This window comes from Giraffa tippelskirchi, chromosome 8, assembly GCF_054371585.1.
Source record: "Giraffa tippelskirchi isolate mGirTip1 chromosome 8, T2T-mGirTip1v1.2.pri, whole genome shotgun sequence".
NCBI lineage: Eukaryota > Metazoa > Chordata > Mammalia > Artiodactyla > Giraffidae > Giraffa > Giraffa tippelskirchi.
Genome location: NC_137282.1, coordinates 18,006,926 through 18,032,679, shown reverse-complemented (window position 1 = coordinate 18,032,679; position 25,754 = coordinate 18,006,926). Strand labels below are relative to the sequence as shown.

The window sequence follows — 25,754 nt, the reverse complement described above, 5'->3', positions numbered from 1 at the left end:
CCTCACCTCCTTTCCTATGGTGATGTCATAGGGTTATATTGTTATTGTTAGCTACCACTGTGTGATACAGTACGTTTACTGTCTGCATCCCATATTTTCAGTTCCTTTTTATGCTGATCCTGTATGATAGTCTGTATTTTTATCTGAGGAAGCTGAGGCTCAGAGAAATTAGATAAATTGTCCAAGATGGCACAGCTAGCAACATTTACACTTGAGATGCAGGAGAGAAACACTAGTTTGACTTTCAGGTGAAACTTTTTTTTTAATTGGAGTATAATTGCATGACAGTGTTAGTTTCTGCTGTACAATATAACTGTACCTATAACTGCTGTACGTATAACTGAAGTGAATCAGTTTTATGTATACATATATCCCCTCCCTCTTGAGCTTCTCTCCCACCTCCCTCTCATCCCATCCCTCTAGGTCATCACAGAGCATTGAGTTGAGCTCCTTTGTACCATGGGAACTTTTCACCGTATTTTTGGAGTTATGTCGTGTGTACTACTGATCCAAGAAGGTCATTTATTCTTCCCTTGTCCAGTCCTTTTCGGTGACCATTTGCTGACTCCCTGGAGATTTTAAAGCTGTTCCAACACTTTCCAGATGACAGATCACATCATCCTAAAAGCCTGCCATCTTGAAATGAATAAGAATTTCCATTTCCAAATAGTTGTTTTTCAAGTACATTCTTCCCCACCCCAAGATCACCAAGATACATTCAGTTAAGTAGGAATTACCGTTCCTGGTGGCTCAGCTGGTAAAGAATCTGCCTGCCCATGCAGGAGACCTGGGTTTGATCCCTGGGTTGGGAAGTTCCCCTGGAGGAGGGCATGGCAACCTACTCCGGTATTCTTGCCTGGAGAATCCCAATACCATGGACAGAGGAGCCTCACGGGCTACAGTCCATGGGGTCGCAAAGAGTCGGACACAACTGAGCAACTAAGCACAGCACACATTTCAATTGTGTAGATAATGAGGTTAGTCCGTGGCTCATCATTCCTGTCCCGAATTTGGGCTGGAGAAGTTTTAAATGATGGCATTCACCTGGCATCTGGCCCACAGTAGGTACTTAGCAAATATGTGTTGAAGCCATTGACAGAGATGATATCAAACATGAGAAAAAGTGGCAGTGTCCATACTGTCGTGTTTGACTCTTGGTGACCCTATGGATTGTAACTTCGGCTCCTCTATCCATGGGATTATCCTGGCAAGAATACTGGAGTGGGTCGCCATTACCTTCTCCAGGGGATCTTCCCAACCCAGTGATGGAACCCTCATCTCTTATGTCTCCTGCACTGGCAGTTCTTTACCACTAGCACCACCTGAGCCCTGACTAAACTGACATTTTTGCATCTCGTGGGCTGTATTCATTCATGCTGGCCCAGAGCTGTATTTAAGAACTAACTTAGTCTTCATTGCTGCTGTTAGCTGGAGGCCACCAATTATGTCATCCAGCTTGTGGCTCAAGGTTCAGCCCTCTCAGAAAACAGTTTATTCAGTGCCACCCTAGAGTGTGCCCTTCAGTGGTAAAGTGAGACCTGTGTCACTTCTGAGAGCACAGGGGACCAGGGAGAGCAGTTTTTGCAACAAATGTTTCTGGAAGTGGGATTTTGTTTGTATTAGTTTTCCTCTGAGGTCACCAGATTATAAAACTGAATGCATCGAGGAAAGCAAGTTCTACCTGTTCTCAACTGTGTTACCTGTGGACAGGAAGTGTTCTGACGGCTATCTTCCTATAAATTTTTGAGAGTTCGCAGTAATGGGAAGTATGAGACTTCCTATTTAAGTGATTGATTTCTAACCTCCTGAAAGAAATGTTAAAACACCTTGGCACAGAGAAATGTTTAAGCAGCCTTTGCCATATCCATCAGCGTTCTGGTGCTGAGATAATCTGATATTAAGTAAAGACAGTGATGATGATATTCCATTCAGTTCATTTTTTAATGTGGACCATTGTTAAAGTCTGTAGTGAATCTGTTAAAATATTACTTCTGTTTTATGTTTTGGTTTTTGGCCTCAAGGCATGTTGGGCTCTTAGGTCTCTGACCAGGGATTGAACCTGCAGCCCCTGCATTGGAAGGTGGTCTTAACCACTGGACCACCAGGGAAGTCCCTCGGTTCGCTTTTTAATATCACCACAGTGCCATGAGGAATAAGTGGCCTCGTTATTTCAAATGTTCCTCCTCACTTTCCAGGTGCCATTCAGGGACCAGGGCAAGGAGAGCTTGGGAAAGCATGCTCATGTAGGGGCTTTTTTGACATTCACCATGCATGCAATGTGACTATCATACCTCCTGGGCTTTGAGAGTCTGGAGGGTGGGGGTGAGATGGTGATGGCAGTGGTTGTAGTAAAGTGCCCAAGCCGCCTCAATCAGGAAGGTGACAAATGAGACAGCTGCCTCTAGGTTAAGTAATGTGCTCAATTTTATTTATTTTTTATAGAGGGTTTTTTTTTTTTTTTTTTTTAATATGGACCATTGTTAAAGTCTTTATTGAATTTCTTAAAATATTTATTCTGTTTTTAATGTTTGGGTGTTATGTTTTTGTTTTTGCTGTGTGTTCAATTTTATAATTGCAGTTTGAATTTCAATTTCTAGGAGTCCAAAATATAGTATCACCTGAGAAACTCTAAAATGTCCATCTGTCTCTAGAGATGATGACATTTTACTTCAGTGGGCCTTATGTAGGACCAACACCTTTTGGTCTCGAGGCCTGTACCTTTTCAGTGATTGGAAAGGCCCGTTGAGATACAACAACATTAGCATAAGCTAGTGCCAATTTTTTTTCCTTATTTCCAAAAGATGGGTAAATTTCCTTGAGTTTTACCAAGTATGCTTGGGACTTTTTGACATAGTCGTGCATCTTGAACTCAGAATTATTTTCAGGATAGTAAACTACAGACTGCGATTGATTTGACATGAGAGAACCAGGAAGAATGGAGCAGGGATGACAGATTTCACCAGGCCGGCCCACCCACCTCTCGTCTGCGCGCTCAAGATGTGACCCTCTGCCAGTGACTTGTGAATATTCTTGTCTTTCCCCGTGGATAAGTCCAGGGCACATAACCCAGGGCCGGCAGTGGACATGGATGCAGAACCGAGAGGGACAGAGCTCCTGAGCTCATAGAGCAGGAGGTGGGAAGGGATGAGAGCAGGGGCTCCATTCAGACGCACAGCTTCATTCAGAAATGCCTCATTGTGCTCCTGCCTGTGTGTGGATTTGTATTGTTTGTACTGTAAGGCAGGGGTCCCCAACCTCTGGGATCTAATGACTTAATGCACTGAGATGGAGCCTCTAAAATAATAATAGAAATAAAGTGAAAAAGTGAAGACGCTCAGTCGTGTCCGACTCGTTGCGACCCCGTGGACTGTAGCCCACCAGGCTCCTCCGTCCATGGGATTTTCCAGGCAAGAGTACTGGAGTGGGGTGCCATTGCCTTCTCCAGGGGATCTTCCCGACCCAAGGATCGAACCTGGGTCTCCCGCATTGTAGACAGACGCTTTACCGTCTGAGCCACCAGGGAAGTCATAAATAGAAATAAAGTGCACAATAAATATAATTCACTTGAATCATTCTGAAACCATCCTCACCCCACCCCTCCCACACCCCTGTCCATGGAAAAATTGTCTTCCACAGAACCAGTCCCCGGTGTCAGAAAGGGTTGGGGATCACTGCCTAAGGTGTATTTTGCGGTTCTGCTTCATCAGCTTCTTGAGTCATCTTCAAGCTCTTAAAAATGGACAGCTATGACAGATTATTAAAATGTCTGCTGTTATGTCCAGGACCAGAGCCTGTGCAGATTTAGACTGATATTTTCTTAAAAGTCAAGGGAATGTGACAAATTTTACATCGTTTGGGTTGATTATTTCTCAGTTTTACGTGTGCTTGACAGTGTAATAAGTTGCAGGCACTTAGTAATATCAATTAAATTTAACAGACTTTGTTTTAATGTCGTACTATTTCCCTCAAAACTATGCACATTCTCTTGTAAACTTTACTCGGCCATGCCTCATGACCTCCTGGATCTTAATTCCGCGTCCAGGAATTGAACTGGCACCCTCAGCAGTGGAAGCGAGAGGAGCCCCTGGACCATTTGGGAATTCCCTAGGTTTAATAAACTTTGATTGAGTATCTTTTGTGTGCCAGACAGAAGTGATGGGAGTAGGAGATTACAACTTGGGGAAGGACAAAGATACAGAAAGAGATCATTTTCAATGCAAGTGATAGATGCAGTTGTCAGGGTACCCATGCTATTATGGGAGCTGCCAGGAAGATTATTTGGTCCATCCTGGGTTTTTTTAAAGAGAGCAGCCTGTGTTAATGAAGACTTTTTCCTAGGCATCACCTGCCCCAAATAAGAATCTGGCAATGTGTGAGTTCAGCTTTGTTAACTTATTAATATAATGGAGAGGATTTTTGCTTCTAAAATTGTCCATGTTTGTTTAGTTTTGTTTTTAATAATAATCCCCAATATTGTCATACTAAAAGCTGGTACAAATATTTCTATTTCTGTTGGGAATACCTATTGAAACATTTTAACACAGAAAGATGTATCAAGGTCCTTAAAAATTCTCATCACCTTTGACATAGTCGTTTTTGGTCTTAGACTTTATCTCAGAGAAAATCAGCATATGCAAAGATTTATGCCTAACAGAGCATTTGTCAAAAAATGATGAATGGAACTTCCCTGGCCATGCAGTGGTTAAGACTCTGCACTTTCAATGCAGGGGGCGGAGGTTTGATCCCTAGTCAAGGAACTAAAGATCCCACATGCCTGTGGTGTGGCCAAACCAAAAAGAAAAAAAAATGATGAATTTCTGTTAGGTAAATAAATGTACTATATTAGGCACTGAGGATACTGTGGGGAGCAAAAGAGACGCAGGCCCTGTACTCAGGGAGCTTATCATTTAATGAAACAGTTTTGTAGATTATCTCTTTGTATAACTAAATAGCGTAGTGTTAGTTGCTCAGTTGTGTCCGACTCTCTTCAACCCCATGGACAGTAGCCTGCAATAGCCTGCCAGGCTTCTCTGTCCATGGAATTCTCCAGGGAAGAATACTGGAGTGGGTTACCATTTCCTTCTCCAATAACTAAGTAGAGATGTATCCAAACAGCAGTTTCATTAAAAGACACCCATGCCTGTACGTTCTTGTAAACATCTCTCCCTTGCTCACTTTCTTCCCTCAACAAATGATATCAATACATCTATGCCCCAGGAAGGTCAGTGGCAAGTGGAAGTTTTACTGAAGCACAAAGTGGTTATTTTTTCCTTAAATACTTTTTAAACAGAGCAAGAAATTTCTTCTGCTTTCTTTCTAACCCCGCCAGTATTCTCAGTAAAGCACACATTGTTATCATTTCTCATCTACCATCTCTGTGCTCCACACCTGTAATTTCTCATGCCTTCTCTCTCCCTTACTTAGTGCTTATATACATATTGTATGTCTCCTAACGAGTTTTGTAAAACTCGTGTCGAAATTACCTTATGACTGGGGACGTCTGGTGTCCAGTGGTTAAGGCTTCGCCTTTCAGTTCAGGGGGTGTGGTGGGTTCCGCCTCTGGCCAAGGAGCCAAGACACAACACAGAAGCAGTATTGTAACAAATTCAATAAACACTTGAGAAATGGTCCGCATCAAAGAAATGGTTTTAAAAATTTTACCTTATGACCCTGCTTTTCTTTTTATTATAAATTTTAAAAATTAAGTGTTCATTACACATCATCAGTGCCCAGAGAAGCAGACCAGAATTGTCATGTTGCCAAGATGACCTCTTGTGATATTTATTCATCCACCCTAAAGTAGTGTTTTGTTCCTTCTTTGTTTTTGAAGGTGGTGACCTGTCTTTTCTAACTTGCAAAGTTAAACTTTATGGCTTGTGGGGAAGATATTTGGCTAGGGAAAAAAAAACAAACCCACCATTTTAACAGTGGGTCAGAGCATGAGCTCTGTGGCCGCACTGTGAGTATTCAGATCATGACCCCGTTCCTCCCAGCTGCGTGGCCTTGTGCCTGTCACTTCATCTCTCTAAACCCTTAGTTAGATCCTGCTTTTGTGACATGGAGTAATAATCGCAGTACCTCATAAGGATGTTTTGGCAAATAAATAGGTTAAGTCTGGAAAATATTTTGCACCAAGTATGTACTGTATAAATGCCCTTATTATGACCATTTGCTATGTGGCTGGTCTCATAGACAGCCACACATCCACTCTTTTGGACAGTTCTGAGATCCCTTTATAATTAAATTACCTACCACAGATGGAGTAGTCTGTTTGGGCAGCAAAAGAGGCAGAAGAAACATTTTATCTGACAGTATAGTTCTGGATGAATACAAAGGAGGGAGGGGGTGTGCTGTGTAAAAGGAAGGGTATATCGATTCAGGAAACGTTTATCGGGTGCCTACTTTGCTCCAGACACTGTGAAAATGGCACATTAGTAAATACAGCTATTAATAGTATAATCACTAGTAGGGAATATCTAGTAGTGAATTCATGAGAGTATTCTATCTTCATGAAGCTTACCTGGGTCTCTACCAGAGTAGAGCTGGGTGGATGTTTTTATGTTGTATGTGTGTGTATTAGTTGCTCAGTTGTGTCCAGCTCTTTGCGATGCCATGGGCTGTAGCCGACTAGGCTCCTCTGTCCATGGGATTCTCCAAGCAAGAAGTCTGGAGTGGGCTGCCATTTCCTCCTCCAGGGGATCTTCCTGACCCAGTGATTGAATCCAGGTCTCCTGCATTGGCAGGCAGATTCCCCACCGTCTGAGCCACCAGAGAAACCCTTTATGTTATTTATATGATAGAAAACCAACGCTTGGGATTTCCCTCGTGGTCAAATGGCTGACTCCATGCTCCCAATGCCAGGGGCCCGGGGTTCAATCCCAGGGAACCAAGATACCGCATGCCTCAACTAAGTTCCGGAAAGCTGTTAATAAGACCCAGTGCAGCCAAATATATTAAAAAAAAAACAAATGAACAAACATAAAACCACCAATGCTTTCTGGAAATAGAGCCCCTGTTAAACATCTAGATTTGATTGCAGTTAATTCCTTGTTGACCGGCTCTCAAACTCTGAAAGTTCAGTTGTGATGTCTGGGTAGGAAATTGCTGGGGAAATTCTGGGTGATCCTCAACCCTGCAGTTCCAGGTCTCAGGAAGGAAGAGGTATGAAAATGTTCCATTCTGATGAGCAAGAGGCAGTAACAGTGATGACTTTAATCAAGTCATCAGAGAAACAGTTTTCCTCCAGCTTGTTCTCTGGGTTTCCTTCCACAACCAGATCAAGGGTCAATTTAGTTCCATTGCTCAGTCGTGTCTGACTCCTTGCAACCCCATGGACTGCAGCACGCCAGGCTTCCCTGTCCATCGCCAACTCTGGGAGTTTGCTCAAACTCATGTCCATCGAGTCAGTGATGCCATCCAACCATCTCATCCTCTGTCCTAGACTGGAAGGTATTTTGACATGGGACATCTGCCCAGTAAGGAAAGAACGGGACCCTGGGAGCAGTGACTGCTCATGGCCCAGCCCAAAAATCATTAACCTGGAGGGGAGGTGCCCCAGTTGAATAAAGACCAGCTTGCTTTTGGAATTTCCTTGGCACACCTTTTTTGGTCTGGGCTAGCCTGCAGGTTTAAAGGGTTGCTCTAGGAATATGTGTTAGGAGAGAAGAAGGTGAGTGGAAAGACCGCCGAAGTCATTAGGAAGCCAGTTTAAAAGTCAAGAGGCTGTTAAGAGTCCAGCTGGGAACCTCATTTGGGTGGTAGAAATAAGGATGTAAAGGGAAAGATAGTTATGAGAAAGGCATGGAGGAAATGTCACCCATGTGAAGAGGCAGAGAAGTGGAGGGTCTGGGGATGACTGATTCACACCCTGGTTCTGTCACTTGCTGTGAGCCAGTGGACGAAGAATGGAACCTGTGAGTAGCTCTGCTTTCTCCTGACATACAGGGGCTGGAGTGAGTACCTCCCGCCAGGGGTACAAGCACGGTGGGTGTCATGTAGGATATGCTCCATAAACAGTAGCTACTTTCTTGCTACTCTTATTATCGTTAGTCTCTGGCATCATCTTTAGTGTGTGAAAACTCGAGTCGTTGGATATGAGAAATGAAAGAGGCTTGTACCTGAATGGATGGGATAATGGAGTGTGGGGAGGCATAAAGAGGCATTGGTTTATGAGCAATAGTGAGTGCATTTTTGGATGAGTTGACTTGAATGTGTTTAGGATGTCTGCACTGAAGTGGAAATCTTAGCTGTAGATTTATGTTGTTGTTGTTGTTGTTGTTCAGTCACTGAGTTGTGTCCGACTCTTAGTGACCCCGTGGACTGCAGCCTGCCAGGCTCCTCTGTCCTCCGCTACCTCCCGGAGTTTGCTCAAATTCACGTCCGTTGAGTCAGTGGTGATATCTAACCATCTCATCCTCTGTCGCCCCCTTCTACTTTTGCCCTCAATCTTTCCCAGCATCAGGGTCTTTTCCAGTGAGTTGGCTCTTAACATCAAATGGCCAAAGTATTGATGCTTCAGCATCAGTCCTTCTTATGAACATTCCAGGTTGATTTCTTTAAAGATTCCTTGGTTTGATCTTCTTGCAGTCAAGGGACTCTCGAGTCTTTTCCCACACCACAGTTTGAAAGTATCCATTCTTGGGCACTCTGCCTTCCTTATGGTCCAATTCTCACATCTGTACACAGCTACTGGGTAAAACCATAGCTTTGACTATACAGACCTTTTGTCAGCAAAGGCATGTCTTTGCTTTTTAATACGCTGTCTAGGTTTGTCATAGTTTTCCTTCCAAGGAGCAAGTGTGTTAATTTTATGGCTGCAGTCACCTTCTGCAGTGATTTTAGAGCCTAAAAAAGTAAAATCTGTCACTGCTTCCACTTTTTGTAACTTTTTCCACTGAAGACTTAGGAATTATCCTAAATTGAATTAGTAATTGAAGCAAAGAAAATGGCCAAGGACTGGAATAAAGAGCAGCTACACAGAGGGACTTCCCTGGTGGTCCCATGCTTAAGAATCCACCTTCCAGTGCAGGGGCTGTGGGGTTGATCCCTGGCCTGGGAACTTAGATTCCTGCATGACTCAGAGCAACTAAGCCTGAGTGCCTCAACTGAGACCCAGTGCAGCAAAATAAATATTCATTTCAAAAAAAGAGCAGGTAGAGGCGGGGCTGAGCACAGGTTGATTTTTCCTGGGGTCTCCAGCACTGAATACAGCTGGCTCCCTGTGCAGAATACACAAACTACAGTCATGATCCGTATCACATCCTTTTGAACTTTTCACCGAATCTTTTGATGGTCCCCCTACACTTACCTTCTTGGGGAGCTGATGAAGTGTGACCTTTTGTGGGAACCAAAGGTTTTCTTGGGCGATGACGACAAATTCCCACCAGACGGGTGTCTGAAAACAACTGAGATATATTCTCCCAGTTTAGGAGGAGGGAAGTCTGAAGTCAAGGCATCCACAGGGTTGGCTTCTTCTGGAAACTCAGAGAGTCTCATAGCTTCTGGTGGTTCCTTGGCTTGTGGCTGCATCATTCAAACCTCTGTCCTCATCTTCAGGTCACCTGCTTCTCTATGTCCTCTGCTCTTCCTATAAGGACATCAGTCTTTGGATTTAAGCCCACCACCACCACCACCAAATCTAGGATGATTTCATCTCGAGATCCTTAAATAATTACATCTCCAAAATTCCTGTTTTCGAAAAGTTACATTTTGAGGTTGCAGGCAGATGTGAATTTTAATGGGGACACTCTTCAACCCCCTACAGCCTGTGTGCACTGTGCTCGGCCACAGAAACTGGGAGTGGACTGTATTCTTAGCCCTAACATCAGAAGAGCATGTCCCAATGGGATGGTCCTCAAAAGTGTGGGCCTCGTAAGGCTGGTTTTTGAAGGGTTTGCTTAACAAACTTGGATCAACTGCTTGCGGAGGTATGTGAGTAGGAGTTGCTTGCTTAACAGAGTCCTGGATTTATTTTTCTTGTTTGGAATTTTTCATCATACTTGGGCCTTCTGTGACATGGCTGCTGTTTTTCTGGCTGAATTCTTCATCTATCAGGCAGGCTCTTGTGGAGTCTGTTCTAGTATATTGAGTATGCTGAATGCTAGAGACAAAGACCACTTGTGCTCCAGGGAGCCTGAACCATGAAATGTGGGTGGAAATAAGTGAAAGTGTTAGTCGCTCAGTCGTGTCCGACTCTTTGTGACCCCCTAGACTCCTCTGTCCATGGAATTCTCCAGGCCACAATACTGGACTGGGTAGCCATTCTCTTCTCCAGGGGATCTTCCCTCCCCAGGGATTGGACCCGAGTCTCCCACATTGCAGGCAGATTCTTTATCGTCTGAGCACCAGGGAAGCCCAAGACATGAGACCTGGGTTCTAATCCCAGTTCAGACCATTAAGTTTTTCTCATCATTAAAATGAGACATCCATTCTTGCCCCTTTCTCCAGGATTTTTTTTTTTTTTTAATATTTATTTATTTGGCTGTGCGAGGTCTTAGTTGCAACATGTGGGATCAAGTTCCCTGAACAGGGATGGAACCCAGGCCCCCTGCATTGGGAGCACAGAGTCTTAGCCACTGGAGTAGAGTCTTCTCCACTTCTCTGAAGAAGTCTCTCTCCAGAGTTTTTAATAAGGATTCAGAATAATGATGTGTACGTTCTCTGCTGCATATAAAATGTATGTGTACGTTCTCTGCTGCATATAAAACCCATCTCTTTACCTATGAAAATAGGTGCTACTCATGTAGCGTTGAAATGTAATCTTACTTAAAAAGTAGCATTTGGGGGCTTTCTGGCAGTCTAGTGGTTAAGACTGTGCTTCTACTGCAGGAGACACCGGTTCAATACCTGTTCAGGGAACTAATATCCCACATGCTGTGCAGTACAGCCAAAAGTTAAAAAGTAGAATTTGCCTGCTCTCACATTCATCCTCTCTCTCTGCCTATTTCTCTCCCACACAGAGTTGAATTAATCTACAATTTGATCATTTCCTCCTGAAGGGCAATTTATCTTTTTTTTTCTCCATTCAGTTTATCAAGTATACAACAAACAGCTGACTTCTTGATACCTTCTGATGTACTAGGTCTAGGCATCAGGGTAAGCAAAGAGTGAAAACTTTGAGTCTCTGAGACTGGGGAGTCCAGAACGTAGCAAAACCCAGAGAGAGGGCACTTGGCTGGTGGTCCAGTGACTAAGACTCTGCTCCCAATGCAGGGAACCCAGGTTTGCTCCTCAGTCATGAACTAGATCTGACATGGCTCAACTAAAGTTCCTGCACGCTGCAACTAATAAAGACTCTCCCCAACCTCAATAAATAAACAAATATTTTTTTAAACAGTTTTTTTAAAAACACAGAGAAGGTTCTAATGGCCCCAAAGATGGTCATCATCACCTCCCTTGCACCCTCTAGGAAGTGACCTCTAAGGGAAATCCTTTAAAGAATGAATAAGAGTTAAACCAGGTGAAAGGAAGGCGCATGCCTGACAGAAGGGACATGTGTGTACTAGACCTAGACATGGGAAGGGAACCATGTGTGGTCAAGCCAGGTAAATAACTCACTGATCCTAGACCAGGAGGGAAAACCAGGTGAGAGTAAGGGCCGGAGGAGCTTGGGAGTTCATAAACTATCCAGGTATCAAAGGGAAATCATAGAAAGGTTTTAAGCTGGACTGTACTTAAATTCAATGACAGTACTGAATCGTATATTTTAAAGTTGACTTGGGTGCAGGAGTCCTTTTCAGTAATCCAGCGACCGTAGTTAGGATTAAAGTGATGTGATGTGATAGATTCAATAGGATCTTGGTGAAAGATTAGATGAGGGTGGGTTGATTTCCAAGTCGCCCTGGCTTGGACATCTAAGCAGCATCTTTTACGGAAATCTGGGACCAAGGAGGACAGGCCATTGGAGGGAGTGTGTTTCGTTTCATAAATATCAAGCGTGATACTGCTGTGGAATATTTCCAAATAGAAATATCCAAAAAACAAAGTAAATGATGACTTTAAAGTTCTTGGACCTTGTGTTCTCAACTGTACTAAGGTTATGTCCATTAGAGATTCCCCTTGTTCCTCTTGATCTCCGTTGTTTCTGAGAGTCCTTCATCTTTACCTAAGTTTCAGCGTGACCTTAGACTGGAAAACTTCCCCTGTCTGCCTCCTTGTTTCCTCATCAGGAAGAAAAGGCAGACTGGGTGATCTTCAGGAGCTCTTTGGGTTTAAACCTTCATCAGAGACTTTGCAGTTATTTCATTTCAAAGAGATTGGAGGGTGGAATTGGGGAATCTAGTCCTTGTTTGTTAGAATTAGAATTCAGTTTGAACTGTTCTGGTGGCCTATTCTTATGCTAAGAAAAAGGCCAATTCAGATGGATACTGACCCAACAACTCTATGTATCCTCAGTGGTGCAAAAGGAGAAAGGATGTGACCAGATCTGGGGCAATGGGAAAGGGTTGAGCTAGCCTCTCAAGAGGGTTGACGTAGGCCCAGACAAAAGCCCTGGCCTCCTGATCTCTTTCTGCTCCCTGGGCCCTGGGCTCACTCAGCCTTGCTGACTCCCAAGCCATCCCCACGGGCTGAGGCCATCAGAGGTTCTCTTGTTTTAGCCTTGCTTTCCTACTAAGTTGGCACAGGATGGGCAGAAACTAAGGAAGGTGAAGCCCACCTGAGCTCTGCTCCTTTCAGGGGTGTGGTCAGGTGAAGGGCTTGTTCTATGGAAAACCCATCTCTTTACCTATTACAATTTTCTCAAACCACATTAGCAACAACAACAACAACAAAATAAGGATACAGATGCAAAAAAACTCATTCAGCTTACTACTTTCTTGCGTCAAAGGAGAGCATGTACGTTTTCAGGGAGTTTGAGCCTCTACGTGAAGTGGAGGGGTTCTTGTGGACTCCTCCTTTCCAGATGTGATCCTGCCCAGGGCCGGCCGCCTCCCTGGTGCCTGTATGGCTCTGTCACTCATGGGTGGCCAGAGGTAAAGAATCCGCCTGCCAATGCAGGAGACATGGGTTTGACCCCTGGGCCAAGAAGATCCCCTGCAGGAGGAAATGGTAACCCACTCCAGTATTCTTGCCTGTGAAATCCCATGGACAGTGGAGCCTAGAGGGCTACAGTCCATCAGTCCATGGGGTCGCAGAGAGACGGACACGACTGAGCAACTGAACAACAGCTGAGCCAAGCAAGGGTTGCCGGGCTGGGTCTCAGAACAAGTCCAGGATGATCGCTTTCATTTGCATCTTCTCTCCTGGAGTGTCTCATTCATTTATTCCACAGATACTATGTCACAGCACTTTGAAAGCAAAATACCCCAGACTCTCCTCAGGTAGCTACTGACGTTAGTAGTTCTGAGTGAAGTGTATACCAGAATTACCTGGAGGGCAGAATTCCCGATTAAGTGGGTCTGGGGTGGAGCGGAGAACTTGCCTTTCTCCCGTGCTGCTAGCTGCTGGTCTGGGGAGCACCTTTTGAGAAGCACTGGCCCCCAACACAGCGCTCTGTGGGGGCTGGTGCCGCTGGGCAGCTCCGCCTTGGGAACACGGGGAAGGGAGTGAATAACTCTACCTGGGTTGTTTACCTTTCTTCCTGTTACTTTACCTGCTGTATGGCTTGGGTCAGATCTCTCAGCACCTCACTCATGAGGCCACGAAGTGTTAGTCGCTCAGTCGTGTCCGACTCTTTGCAACCTCATGGACTGTAGCCCGCCAGGCTCCTCTGTCCGTGGGGTTTTCTAGGCATGGAAGTGGGTTGCCATTCCCTTCTCCAGGGGATCTTCTCAACCGAGAGGTTGAACCCGGGTGTCCCATGTTGGAGGCAGATTCTTGACCGTCTAAGCCACCAGGGAAGTCATTAATCCTTGGCCTTGGCATACCCTGGTACCTTGGTCACTGAAGTCAGGCCAGGAGGCCTGCTTGGTTCCCTCCCAGCTGCTTCACTGTTCTTGGTTTGTCCCCACCCTGCTCTGACTACCCCTTGCCCGTCCGCCCTCTCCACGAGGGGTTTCCAGGAACTGTAGGGATGAATTCGGACTTCAGAGATTTGGAAGAGGAGCTTGCTTTAAAAACTGGCCCCTGGATGAGAACCACTGGAGGAGCGGTTTTCAAACGGTTACCTCCGGAACCCTGGAGTTCTCAGGGAACTGTCATAGGAGTTGAGTTCCTCCAGCCAGGACCACCAGGGAGTCAGCCCAGACCGCTTGACTTCTATTAAAAAAGAGTTTCTGGGAAACATGTCTGAAGAAAGGTTCTATTGCTTTTATTTTTAACTTTGAAAACTCCTGCTCCAGAACACTTGCTCTGTTTTAAGCCTCCCTTGGCTCAATATTTTGGGTGCATATGACAGATATTGCCAGGGTTGAGAAATTCAGATCTAGTTCCACTGGCTATTTGCTCAGTTCCTTTCACAAAGAAAACAGTGGTATCTCTTTAAAGCAGTTTTGGAATTTTCTGTCAGGTGCTGTTCAGTACAGCAGGCATGACTGCATGCTAAATGCCAGGCTCAGAGCTGGGCCAGGGGTGCAGACTTGAGTAAGACCTGGCTCCTGCCCGGAAGATATGTTGTTAGTCACCACTTCACTGCCCTCCTGTCTCAGCACTCACCACACAGAGCATCTCCGCTGATGGCCCTGAGTTCATCCTCCTCCTGACCAACCTTCCACGTACCTCTTAACATGTACCCTATCTCCAGATTCCATTCTAAGAAGAGAAGGGAGAGCTGATGAGCTCGAGCAAGGGATTTACACAGTGTACATTCCCCCTGGTCTCTTATCTTAGGATCTGCTTCACTGGGGCTTCACTAGTGGCTCAGATGGTAAAGAATCTGCCTGCAATGCGGGAGACCCCCCTAGTCGATCCCTGGGTTCGGAAGATCCCTTGGAGAAGGGAATGGCTACCTACTGCAATATTCTTGCCTGCGAAATTCCATGGACAGAGGAGCCTGGTGGTCTACAGTTCATGGGGTCACAAAAGAGTTGGACGCGACTGATAGACTAATACTTGGTCTTTTTCACTACCTGACTATACTATTACTCTGCAGTTGGGATTTAGGACAGCAGTCCCCAGTGTTTTTGGTACCAGGGACTGGTTTTGTAGAAGATAATTTTCCCACGGCCTGGAGTGGAAGGGGTGGTTTTGGGATATTTCAAGCACATTCAGTTATCGTGCACTTTATTATTATTGCATTAGATCCTGGAGGTTGGGGACACCTGGCTTAGAGTACTTGGAAGCAAGCCCCCCATTCTGCTGGGGTAGGCTTTAGGATTTATTTATTGGTTGCACTGGGTCTTCCATGCTTTCTGGGCTTTTCTTTGGTTCCAGCAAGCGGGGGTTACTCTTGTTGCAGAGCATGGGCTGTAGGGTGTTCTGGTTTCTATAGTTTCTCCTGGGCTCTAGAGAACAGACTCAGTAGTTGTGGTGCATGGACTTAGTTGCTCAACAGCATGTTCGATCTTCCCGGACCACAGATCAAACTCTGCATTGTCTCTTCAACGTCTCCTGCATTGGCAGGCAGATTCTTTATCACTGAGCCACCAGGGAATCCATGGGCTAGGTTTTGTGCAAATATCCATCAGTGACTGGTCCAGTGTGAAGTAAAGCTTTAGGACAAGATGTGGGAAGATCTGGAAATCACAAATTCCATCAAGCTGAGATCGAAACCCAGGCCCTATGTCTTTAGGATCAGATACCTTAAAAGACATACTTTCTAGAAACTTCCTGAAGGAAGCCCCCAGAGCACCCTGCCATGCTTCCTCACTTTTAGCCATCAGGCAGCACAGAGCCCCTGGGTGGTGGTTATCATCTCCTGCTGTCACCGTGGGGCCGGACAAGCATGGGCTGAAAGATGACTGTGCTGGGTCTTGAGACTTGCTTGACTTTTTTAAAAAAAAGGCTCAGAATGTCTTAAAATAACCTGGTAGCTGAAATAACAACAGCAGCCACAGTCACAGCCTGCCATTCCTGAGAATGGTTGTTTGTTTAAAATCTGAGGCATTGGTTCTGGCAGCGGTTGGTTTCCACGAGCCCAGGCTCTCACAAGAGTTGTTGCTCTAATGGAAATCATATGGTCTCATCACCACAGGAATCACGGGGCTCTGCTAACCCCTCGGTAAGGCATTTCCTTCCAGAAATTACACACACACCTCCACACCCTAGAACTGTGGAAGCAGGTGGTGGAGACCTGGTCACTTTAAAGAGGACTATGATGTTAATATTTTCCCGTCCAAATAATTAACTGTTCGTCCCCTCTTTTGGCCTAGGCTCCCCAGCCTAGATAGACCAGCAGACTGTGTTCCCAGCACCACGAGGAGGTCGCTTTAACAGCTTTGTTGAGAGGGAGGGAGTTGGGGCGCCCGAGAGGCCAGAGTCTATCACCCCACCTTGTCGGGATCCCCTGCCTGGCCCCTAACGTGTCATCATCAACAGCTCTTGACTCGCCCTCATCCTCTCAGAAGCTCTTCGTGGGACCTCTCTGGTGTCCAGTGGTTAAGACTCCACCTTCCAATGCAGAGGGTGAAGGTTCGATCCTTGGTCCAGGAGCCAAGATTCCCATGTGCCTCACAGCCAGAAAACCAAAACATAGAAGCAATATTGTAACAGAGTCAGTAAAGACTTTAAAAGTCGTCCACATCAAAAATAATTTTAAACAAGAGAGAGAGAAACTATTATCACAATGACAACTGCGTTGATTTAAAAAAAAACAAAAACTCTTCCACGCTGGCTGGAGACAGAAGCCCCGCACACACCCATTCACTGATGAGATGCTCCTGTGGGCTCGGCTGCCTTCCTGTTCTGTTGGGCGGTCTCCGTGTCACACTCAGCATGGCACTCATCTGTTTCTAACTCCCTCCCCACACTGCCCAGAGTCAGAATCTGGGGAGACAGGGGAGACCTGGAATGAAGACTAGGGGTGGCTTAGGTGGTGAGAAGGAAGCAAGTGACTCTCTGGACTGCGGGTCACGTGCACTGTCAACCTCTGGAAAGTCCTGAATGGCAGAGTCACTAATGGCTTTAGGGGTCACCTTTCCTGACTCCCTTGGCAGTCCCAGGGAGTGTCCCTGGCCTACATGATATCAGACTTTGACAGGTGATAAAAGCACGTACTGAGATGCTGCTTCACGGGTTCCAGATGCGTAACTATTGACTGTGGGTATTTTTGCCTTGAGACACCCACCCCCCCGCCCCCCCGTGTGTGTGGCGGCTTCAGCGGGCCGCTTCCCAATGCATTCTGAGACCCCGGCACTTGCCTTTCAATCTGGCAAAACTGCAGCCTGACCAGCGTGGGCTCGGAGCCGAACGAGGAACATTGAGACCAGCCGGTCGGCATCACAACTCACGTGTTTTCCCTAGAAAATGAAATCCGTATCAGCAGCAGTAGTGAACGCCCTTATTTGGATCTTGATACAGCGCCCCTTGAATCTGAACACCCCAGACTTTGCGTTTCCATCCTCCAGACTTAGAACACCTTAAATACCCTATAGGCACAGTGTCTGGCCTTGTGCTTCTTAACAGAAAATGTTGGATGATCATGGGATTTGCCAGTAATCATTATGCCAATGAACAGAGGAGTCCTCCAGTCCTTCTGGTCCTGCCAAGCGGCCGCTATTCTCCCAAAGGCTCTGCTGTAGGTCTTCACGGAAGATCGCTACTGGTTCTCTCTCTTCCTCCGAGGACCCTGTTTGCTGTTTGGTTCAGGAAGTCCCCACTGTTCAGGGGTTTCCCCGTATTTCAGTTGGAAAGACATGAGAGTGTCCACTGCAGAGCCTAAGATCTCAGCAGGACAGGCAGGAAGCAGATGCTTACTGCTTTTCTTAAATTTTATTTTACTTACTGATTTTTTTAAATACTATATAATTATATTTAAATTTATATGGTATAAAATTATACTTTTTAAATAAGTATGAAATATGTTTAATTACTTATGTATTTTCAATTTATTTTTAATTGGAGAAGAATAGCTTGACAGTGTTAGTTTCTGCCATCCAACAATGTGAATCAGCCATAAGGAGACATAGACCCTGCTCCCTCTTGAGCCTCCCTCCCACCGCCCCCAGTCCATCCCAGCCCTCGAGCCTTTTTTGTTTTCAATTCTGTATCTACCGTTCAGTGATCAGTGTTCAGGAGACCAGCGCCAACAGGTGATGCAGCGGCTGAGAGCGATGTGACCCATGCCGCGGACGGGGGCTCGGGCGCGCACGGGTTTGTTTGCGACTCGGAGCCAGCGGTGGGGTGACCACTAACTGTCCCCTTCTTCTTGTCTTGCAGATGAGCTCACAGTGCCTGCACTTTACCCCAGTAGCCCTGAAGTGTGGGCCCCGTACCCTCTGTACCCAGCGGACTTAGCGCCTGCGCTGCCTCCTCCTGCTTTCACCTACCCCGCTTCACTGCATGCCCAGGTAATTGATGCCCATCGGCCACGACTCCACTCACCCCAGCACCGGTCCTTTCCAACCTGGTTCCCCAGAGCACACCGTACGACTAACACCTCTCCGGCTAACAGATCCACCTCCGAGAGATTAATGACCCCCTCTCGATCCAGCTGCCACTCCTCCGGGACTTCTGAGGACCGTCTGACAGCCATGACATCACCCACTGCCTGACGTTTGCCCCTCCCCACCCCAGACAACACCACTCTCTTCCTTAATGATCTCACCTCATGTCACACACACGGGAGACAGGGCCCGGGTTAGGCCTCCCCAGTCCCCCCCCCCCCAGCCAGCTCAGGGCGCCCCCGGAGCACAGACGTGTGTGCCTTGTTGTGTGGAGGGACCGCGGAGGGAGGCGTGCGCATGGCCCTGGAGGCGTGTGTCTGCGTGTGTTCTCTGTGTGGAGAGTTCTCCTCGTGTGTTCTGGGAGCTCAAGTGATGAAGGCATCTCAGGAGTTTCCAGGAGGAAGGCTGTGTGCTATCCTACTTGTGTCAAAGACCAGATTCACACTTCCATTCATTTTTAAGAGACCCTGTGGGAAAGGAGGTACGACAGGGTGTCTTAAATGTAATTATAAGTAAGGGTGGAGGTGTGTCATCTGGCCAGCTTTCTTTCTCCGTTAAGAATAGCCTGAGTTTTATAAACAAACTCCAGTGTTTCTTCACAAAGATTACTGTCTACTTACCAACCTTTCTCTTCCCTTGGGGGAAAAAAATTGGTTCTCTTAGCTTTGCTTTTCTTGCAAGCAGTAGTAATCCATGTTAGGATTCAGAGTGATGATCAATAACAAATAAGAGAGAAAAAATACAGCTGTCATTTGTCTTATTCCATGTGTAACTCCTCTAAAAGCAGAAAAGCCTGTTTTTAAAATATCATCAGCCTGAACAGGTTTGTTGGGGGGGTGTTGGTTTTGCTTAGTGTTTATTGACCAGGCTGGGTGAAATCAACAGCTTGCCAGAAAACCCTTCTGACTTAACTCTCTTCTACGTGGTACAGAACTTAACTGTGTTGTCCATGACACCTACCAGCCGCCCCAGTGAGTGCTCTCACAGGGAGGCTGCGGGCTCAGGAGTGTTGTTAGGTGGACGTCCTTCCGTTCTCTTGCAGCTCAGTTGTCAATGCTTCGATCGTGCATGGACAACCTGGCCTCTCAGGTACCGTGCAGGCAACCTACAAAGTAAAGCCTGGGTACCTGGACCTCCAGAGTTGGGAGAGGCGGGTGGAAAGAGTCCAAGTAGTAAAGAACCACGTAGGTGGTGGTGGTGGTGACGGCACTTGGCACAGAAAACAGAATAACTTCAAGGCGGGTCCCCGGTCTCTGGATGGTCCGTGCTGTTCGCTCTTCCTTCCCTTGCTGCCCTTTCCACCTTTGTCCACATCAGTGCTTGGTCAACCTTGCAACGGCAGGTAGCCAGGGCTGGAGAAGGGAAAGGGAACCAGCAGCTGCCTTCTGCTGGGTTATCAGAATGTTCCTGGGGGCCTCAGGTATAATTTCATAGAGGCCATGGAGCAACTCAAAAAGTCCTCTCTGTTGGTGGCCCACCCCCGCTATCTGGGGTATGTGATCCCTCTTCTTCCTCTTCCTGGACTGCCTAGATACAGATCCTTTGACCATCAAGGCCATGTTAATAATACCATGAAGTGGTGCCAAATTTGCATAGTCTTCTAAATACCCATGGCTTTGGTTAATCAGCCACAAAGCCTTTTCACCACTGCCTGGGAAAAGCAAGAACTGACACTAGCCGAAAAGGACCGGGAATGAGAGATCCGAAAGCCAGGCCATTGTGAGAAAGGATGAGGAGAGACGGTGCCAAGATAAATGGACTCGCCTGCTCTGACTTACGGGGATGTGTACCGCCCATGGTGGCACGTTCCCTGTGACCTGTTCCTTGGTCTTGAGGCTTTCCCAGCCGGGCATCCACTTGGCATCGCTACATCAGCCCTAGAGCTGGTGGGATTCTCATCTGATACCAGTATGAGATCCTTGCACTCAACCCCGCTTCTTGTTGGGAGTCATTCCCAGTACAAGCTTGAGTTCTGTATCGCAAAGACTGATGAACAGGTATGATTATTTAAATGTCTTTGTCCGATATGAGAATCGTAGAATGAACTGGGAGAGGCTTGGCAGATCAGCTGGTCTGACCCATTTTACAAATTTGAGGACACAGACCGGAGAAGATGCAGAGAGTTGTCCAAAGTCTGCAGGTGGCTCTGCCGTGGCCAGAGTCAGGTCGCCTGATTCCCAGCTCTGTCCACACCTCAGTGCTGGCTCACCAGATGGAATTGTGGAGAGGCCTTGTTCCAATGATTCCTTGGATCTTTTTCTTCTCTAAGTAGATGAGAAGCCTGTAAGAAGAGACTTGGAGGCAGAGACAAGGGACTCTGAACTTAACCTTCACCCAAAGGGCCTAAGAGAATTTTTACTAACTGGAGGTAGAGCAGAGGGGAAGACCAGACTGGAGCATCCCCTTAGTGGCTAATTCCGTTTTTGTTCTGGAAATCTTACTATATGTCTTTGGAGATCAGCTTTGAGATGATTTTGCTTTTCTTAGTGATGTTGTGCTCTGTTTTGAGACATGGATTTTTTTTTTCTTCTAGTGTTTCTCTCCTGAGGCAAAGCCCAACACACCTGTCTTTTGTCCACTTCTCCAGCAAATTAGATTTGTCTCTGGGAATGTGTTTGTAACATATCAACCTACTGCAGACCAGCAGAGGGAGCTCCCATGTTGAATTTGCTTGTTAGCTGTGTTTGTTTTTTTTTTCCCCCTTCCCTCCCTTTTGCAAAAACTATTTCTTGGTAACGTTTGAGAGATTTCAATAAAAATTTTAATTAGAGCAAACATGATGTCAAGTAGACTGCAGCGTTTTGTTTTTCACGGTGATGCGACTTTGGAGCTAAAATGCTATCTCTGACTGAGATTTGGGGAGAGCTGGGCCCGGGACGCTGAGTACACTAAATGGGAGAAGGAGCCAGCATCGCAGGGAGACTTGGTCCAGGGCTGAGGCCTCGCTGCTGCTGCCTGTATCCTCTTGGGCTCCTGAACCATCAGAGTTGCATATTAGAAGTTGCTCATTCTAGCATCCATGGGTCACACCTGCCGGGAGCTGTGACTTCAACAAGGATGGATGTCTTTTCCAGTTTGTCTGATCCAGAAGGAAGATCCAGGAGAGACAGAAATTATCGCTTCAAAAGGAGTTGATGCTTCATCTCTCTACTTCTGGCCGGCTTGTATGGTGCTTCCACGTCTACATCGAAGATGCGTGTTGGACATCACATCCCACTTGTAAAGAATTATTGGAGAAGGACTGTAAGCCGCAGTACTGCCTTTTGTACTTCTAAAGATAAGAGAGCAGCTGATTTCTGAGAAGATCATTCACATTTTAAGAAATGCTCATCCTGCTTGCTTTCCACCGTCTTTGGTGTTTGAAATGTATTAAGTGTATTACGTGAGTCACTGTGAACAAGGGAGGAAGGTTTCATTCACGACTTTTAGGAAAGATGCACGTGGAAGAGAATCCACACAGTTCTCTTACCTCATATTCACACATCTCAGCTTTTTTTTTTTTTTTTAAGTCTGGGTTCACTTTTGCTTTTGGTCTGCTTGCTAATGGGGCTGAGAGGAAGCCAATAAAACACACTGTCCTCTTCCACAGTCTAGAAGCAATACCATTTACCCTTGACCAGAGTCGCACTGAATTGGGCCAGGAACTTGCGCAGGTAAGTGGGACCGAGAGAGCAGGTCCTGGCTACCAACCTGTCTCCTCCTCGGGCCCCGTCTGCCCTGAGTCTCTGCATGTCATCTCCCGGGGCTGCCCTGCAGCTTGGGACTGGAGCACATCACCTGCCCGCGAACAGAAGGTCTTCAAATGAAACCACAGACTTCCCGGGGCAAGACGGGCCCCTGGGGAGATCTCCTTGTGACACACTGGAAAAATTCTAAAGGTTAGACCTAAAATAAATGGCAAAATGGACCATGGGGAAAAGACATAGGCAAACAGGGAAGAGAAGTCACGGGGAAGAGATGGCCTAGGGTGATGTGTGGGTGTCCTGACCTCCGGGTCCTCACCCCAGGCACTGTGCATTTTCTAGAACTGCATTTGTAAACTTTTTTTTAAGCAGATTTCATTAAGCATCTCCTCTGTCAGTGAGCCCCCATAGTGAATACTGAGATGAAGCAGCATGGTCTGGCGTGAGTCGGATTTAAATGTTGTACGTAGCTGGTCAGAGGAGGTGTGGTGAGGGAGGCAGGTGTAACTGTGGACTTGGGTGAGTGCACAGCCTGGCAGCAGGTCAGTGGCGCTTGCTTCCTACCCGGGTGCTCCTGGGGACTCGCACAGGAGGGACTCTGTTCCCTGAGCTTCTCTCTCCTGGCAGCAGCCAGTGTTGAATGCTGGGCTTGAGAGCAGAACCCTGGAGGCGACTTCAGCGCCTCACCAGCTGCCAGCCTCCCAGAGGAAAGGGAGGCATCAGGAGATTCGGGCGTGGTTTCTCTTCCCCCTGACACCCTCATCCTTGAGGCCTGGCTTTCCCGAACACATCTTCTCTGCCTTTAGCCCTGGGGCTGGTCTCTGCCTTGAAGGACTGCCTTTGAGGCAGTTCAGCTCAAGGCTTTGAATTGTTCTTGGGCATAAATGAAACTATTAATCCTCTCATATTTGCTTTTCTCTTTAAACCTGCAACTCTGTGAAGGTCAGAGGAGGGGCGGGGGAACCACGCCCTGGCAGTCAGTCTCCTGATCTCACCAGCCTTGTCTCCTTCCCTGTTTTTGTTTGACTTTCTGGTCACCTAAGAGCCCCTGGCTCAGCTCCCATAGGAGACCGAAGATGGGCAGGGGTGGTGCTCACAGCCCAGCCTCTCGTGAGCACCGGGCCCTCTTTCCTGTTCCAGTCCCCCCAGCCCCTCCCTAGGGGGCTCTTTCCCTGCCAACACCATAAGGCCTGAGGTTTCCGGGGCTCCTTGGTCAGACGTGGGCTTTACCATTTACAGGTTCTGTGACCTTGATTCAAGTTCCTTAAAAGAATCCACCTGCAATGCAGGAGACCTGGGTTCGATCCCTGGGTCGGGAAGATCTCCTGGAGAAGGAAATGGTAACCTACTCCAGTATTCTTGCCTGAAAAATCCCATGAACGGAGGAGCCTGGCAGGCTGCAGTCCATGGGATCGCAGAGTCAGACACAACTAAGCAACTAACGCTCAAAGTGGGGCTAATAATCCCTCATGTAAAACAGGGGTGCCTGGCACACAGTCAGGGCTTCGAAAATGTTAGCCTTTCAAGGTGCATTTGAACCTTCAAGGAGAAGGGAGCCCAGGACTAGCCACCCCCGCGGACTGTGCTGGTTCAGACACTGAGGACGTCTAGCCCATCTGAACGCCTGCAGGAATGCAGAGTCCTCGTGGCTGCAGCCCGAGGAAAGACCAGAGGCTGGGAAGGTGGCTGAGGAGCGTGATGAGGCCTGAATGACAGTCCCCACCGTCACGAGTGCTGCCTGCCCACATCAACACTGTGGTCCCTGCAGCCGGTGCTGGTTCTGGGAGAACGTGGCCCCCAGAGGAAGCCCCCCAACCCCCGGGGGGAGGCCAGGCTCGGACACACCTGTCCCTGACAGGAAACAGCTGCATTCCCAGAGACCAGTGGTTCACATGTGTTCCTTTACTCAGAGCTATCGTCCCTGAACTCTTTAGCTGCTGCGCAGCCTGCCTGTCCTTCCAGGGCCTTCTAGCTCATTGTCCCTCCAGTCTCTCTGCTATGACTCTGCCTAGCCTGGTGTCCAGGTGATGGGGTTACCTGTGTGCCTTGTCTGGTGGCTGAACACCGCCTCCCCTGCCCCCGGGAGCCAACTCCTGGCCTAGGAGATACTCGGCCCCCTTTTACCTTCTCTGTCCCACCTGTCCTGTCCCTTGCCCTTCCCTCCTCTGCTCTTCGGTGTTTGAAGACCTAAGGAGTCTCTTCATAAGGCAGCGACATATGCCTCTTCCCTGGCCTTGCCAGCCTCAGAGCAGTCCAGAACCGGTGTTCCATCTGGTTGTTGGGTCTGGTGGTTCCTTTGATCAAAGCCGTTGCTCCAGCCGCAGAGGCCCGGACTCCCCACCCCCCATCCTGGGCAGATTTCCTGATGGGGGGCCGGGTGGCAGGATTGCCTTCATTTGGGGGGCGCTGTGTTTTCCAGGTTCCATTTTTTTCTTCAGCTGTTAGGCTACATCCCCCCAACGGTGTTTCCCCCACCCTGCATCCCTCCAACGTCGTGAGCAGGGAGAGCCTCCAAAGCTCCATGAGTCTCACCTGAGTGCTCCCCTTTGGGACCGTCCGTTCACTGCTGAGCCGCCTGTTGCAGTGGGACTGTGCAGAGGGCGTCAGTGTACAAAATCCAACAGGCCAAATTTTAATGACAGGTTCCACCCATGCTCCTGACTTTGAGGTTTCAGGCAGGCTTTTGTTCTGTTGGTCTTGCTACCTCACTGAGCCTCCGTTTCCTCATCTGTAAGTAGGAAGAATGAACCACTTATTTCACGGGGTTATTTTGAGGCAGAGTCAAGTGCTTGGCATAGAGCAGTAATTACTGTTAAAATAGCTCTTCCATTTCCTTTTTTTTTTGGTCAAGAAGAGATGCCTGGGACCTTCCTTTGTAGCTTAAGAAGCAGTTAGGATGCAGGGGCTCAGAACTGGTACCCCGCCTGCAGAAACCCGAGGGCCCAGGCTTCACACTTTGGTAAAGAAGAGAAGCATCTGGAATCAGGTGGGAAGGGCCGCGGTATGAGCTGAGGGGTGGCTGGGGCGGCTCCGCTGGCCGTCCACCAGGTGTTTGGCCTCTGGTGGGACAAGTCCCCAGATCCCATCTGAGAGGACATGGATTCAAACTGCTTCGGGAGCAGAACCAAGAAGGCTACCAAGAAACTTTGGAATTAAAAGATGCAGGCGCCATAAAAAGCAAGTGAACTCCATGAAGAAAACCCGTGGTGACGGGGCGAAAAGGAAAATGAGCTCCAAATGGGCTCATGTTTTATTCAAGGCCGGCGCAGCCGGTGGGGAAGGCCAGGACTCGGTGACAGGATGGGAAAGTGGGACGCCCCGACTTCCAAGTCTCATCCGCTCTGCCACCGAGCGCTTCTCGCTCCACCGACCCCGGCTCCTGGTAGACCTCTAATGGCCCTTGATAGCAAACATAGTTAAAAATTAACAGACTGACAATTAAATATGGATGACCAGCCAGCGCTGCGGACTTAAGCTGACACAGGGTGTTACACGCCTGGGTGCCTTCGACCCGAGTGGCGTCTTGAGTGAACTGCTGGGATGTCGGAGCACATTTCGCATGCCTGTTTGGAAGCACGAGCTGAGTTGGTGC

The 25,754-nt window shown here is 47.4% G+C and overlaps 1 protein-coding gene across 6 annotated transcripts in view; it reads left to right on the top strand.

Moving 5' to 3' along the window:
• The window catches only part of RBPMS (RNA binding protein, mRNA processing factor), a 198,189-nt gene that overhangs the window by 152,008 nt on the left and 20,427 nt on the right, over positions 1 to 25,754 (top strand). For 2 of the 6 annotated variants that reach the window (XM_081523539.1, XM_081523535.1), the window contains 2 exons: positions 18,253 to 18,383; positions 21,013 to 21,254. The exons of 1 other annotated variant lie outside the window; for it this stretch is intronic. In XM_081523539.1, coding sequence (XP_081379665.1) covers positions 18,253 to 18,383; positions 21,013 to 21,144 — 263 coding nt within the window. In that variant the 3' untranslated portion in view covers positions 21,145 to 21,254. Of the gene's footprint in view, positions 1 to 18,252; positions 18,666 to 21,012; positions 21,255 to 21,553; positions 22,066 to 25,754 lie in introns of those variants that run through there. 3 more of the 6 variants (XM_081523537.1, XM_081523536.1, XM_081523534.1) reach the window with 3 other exon arrangements.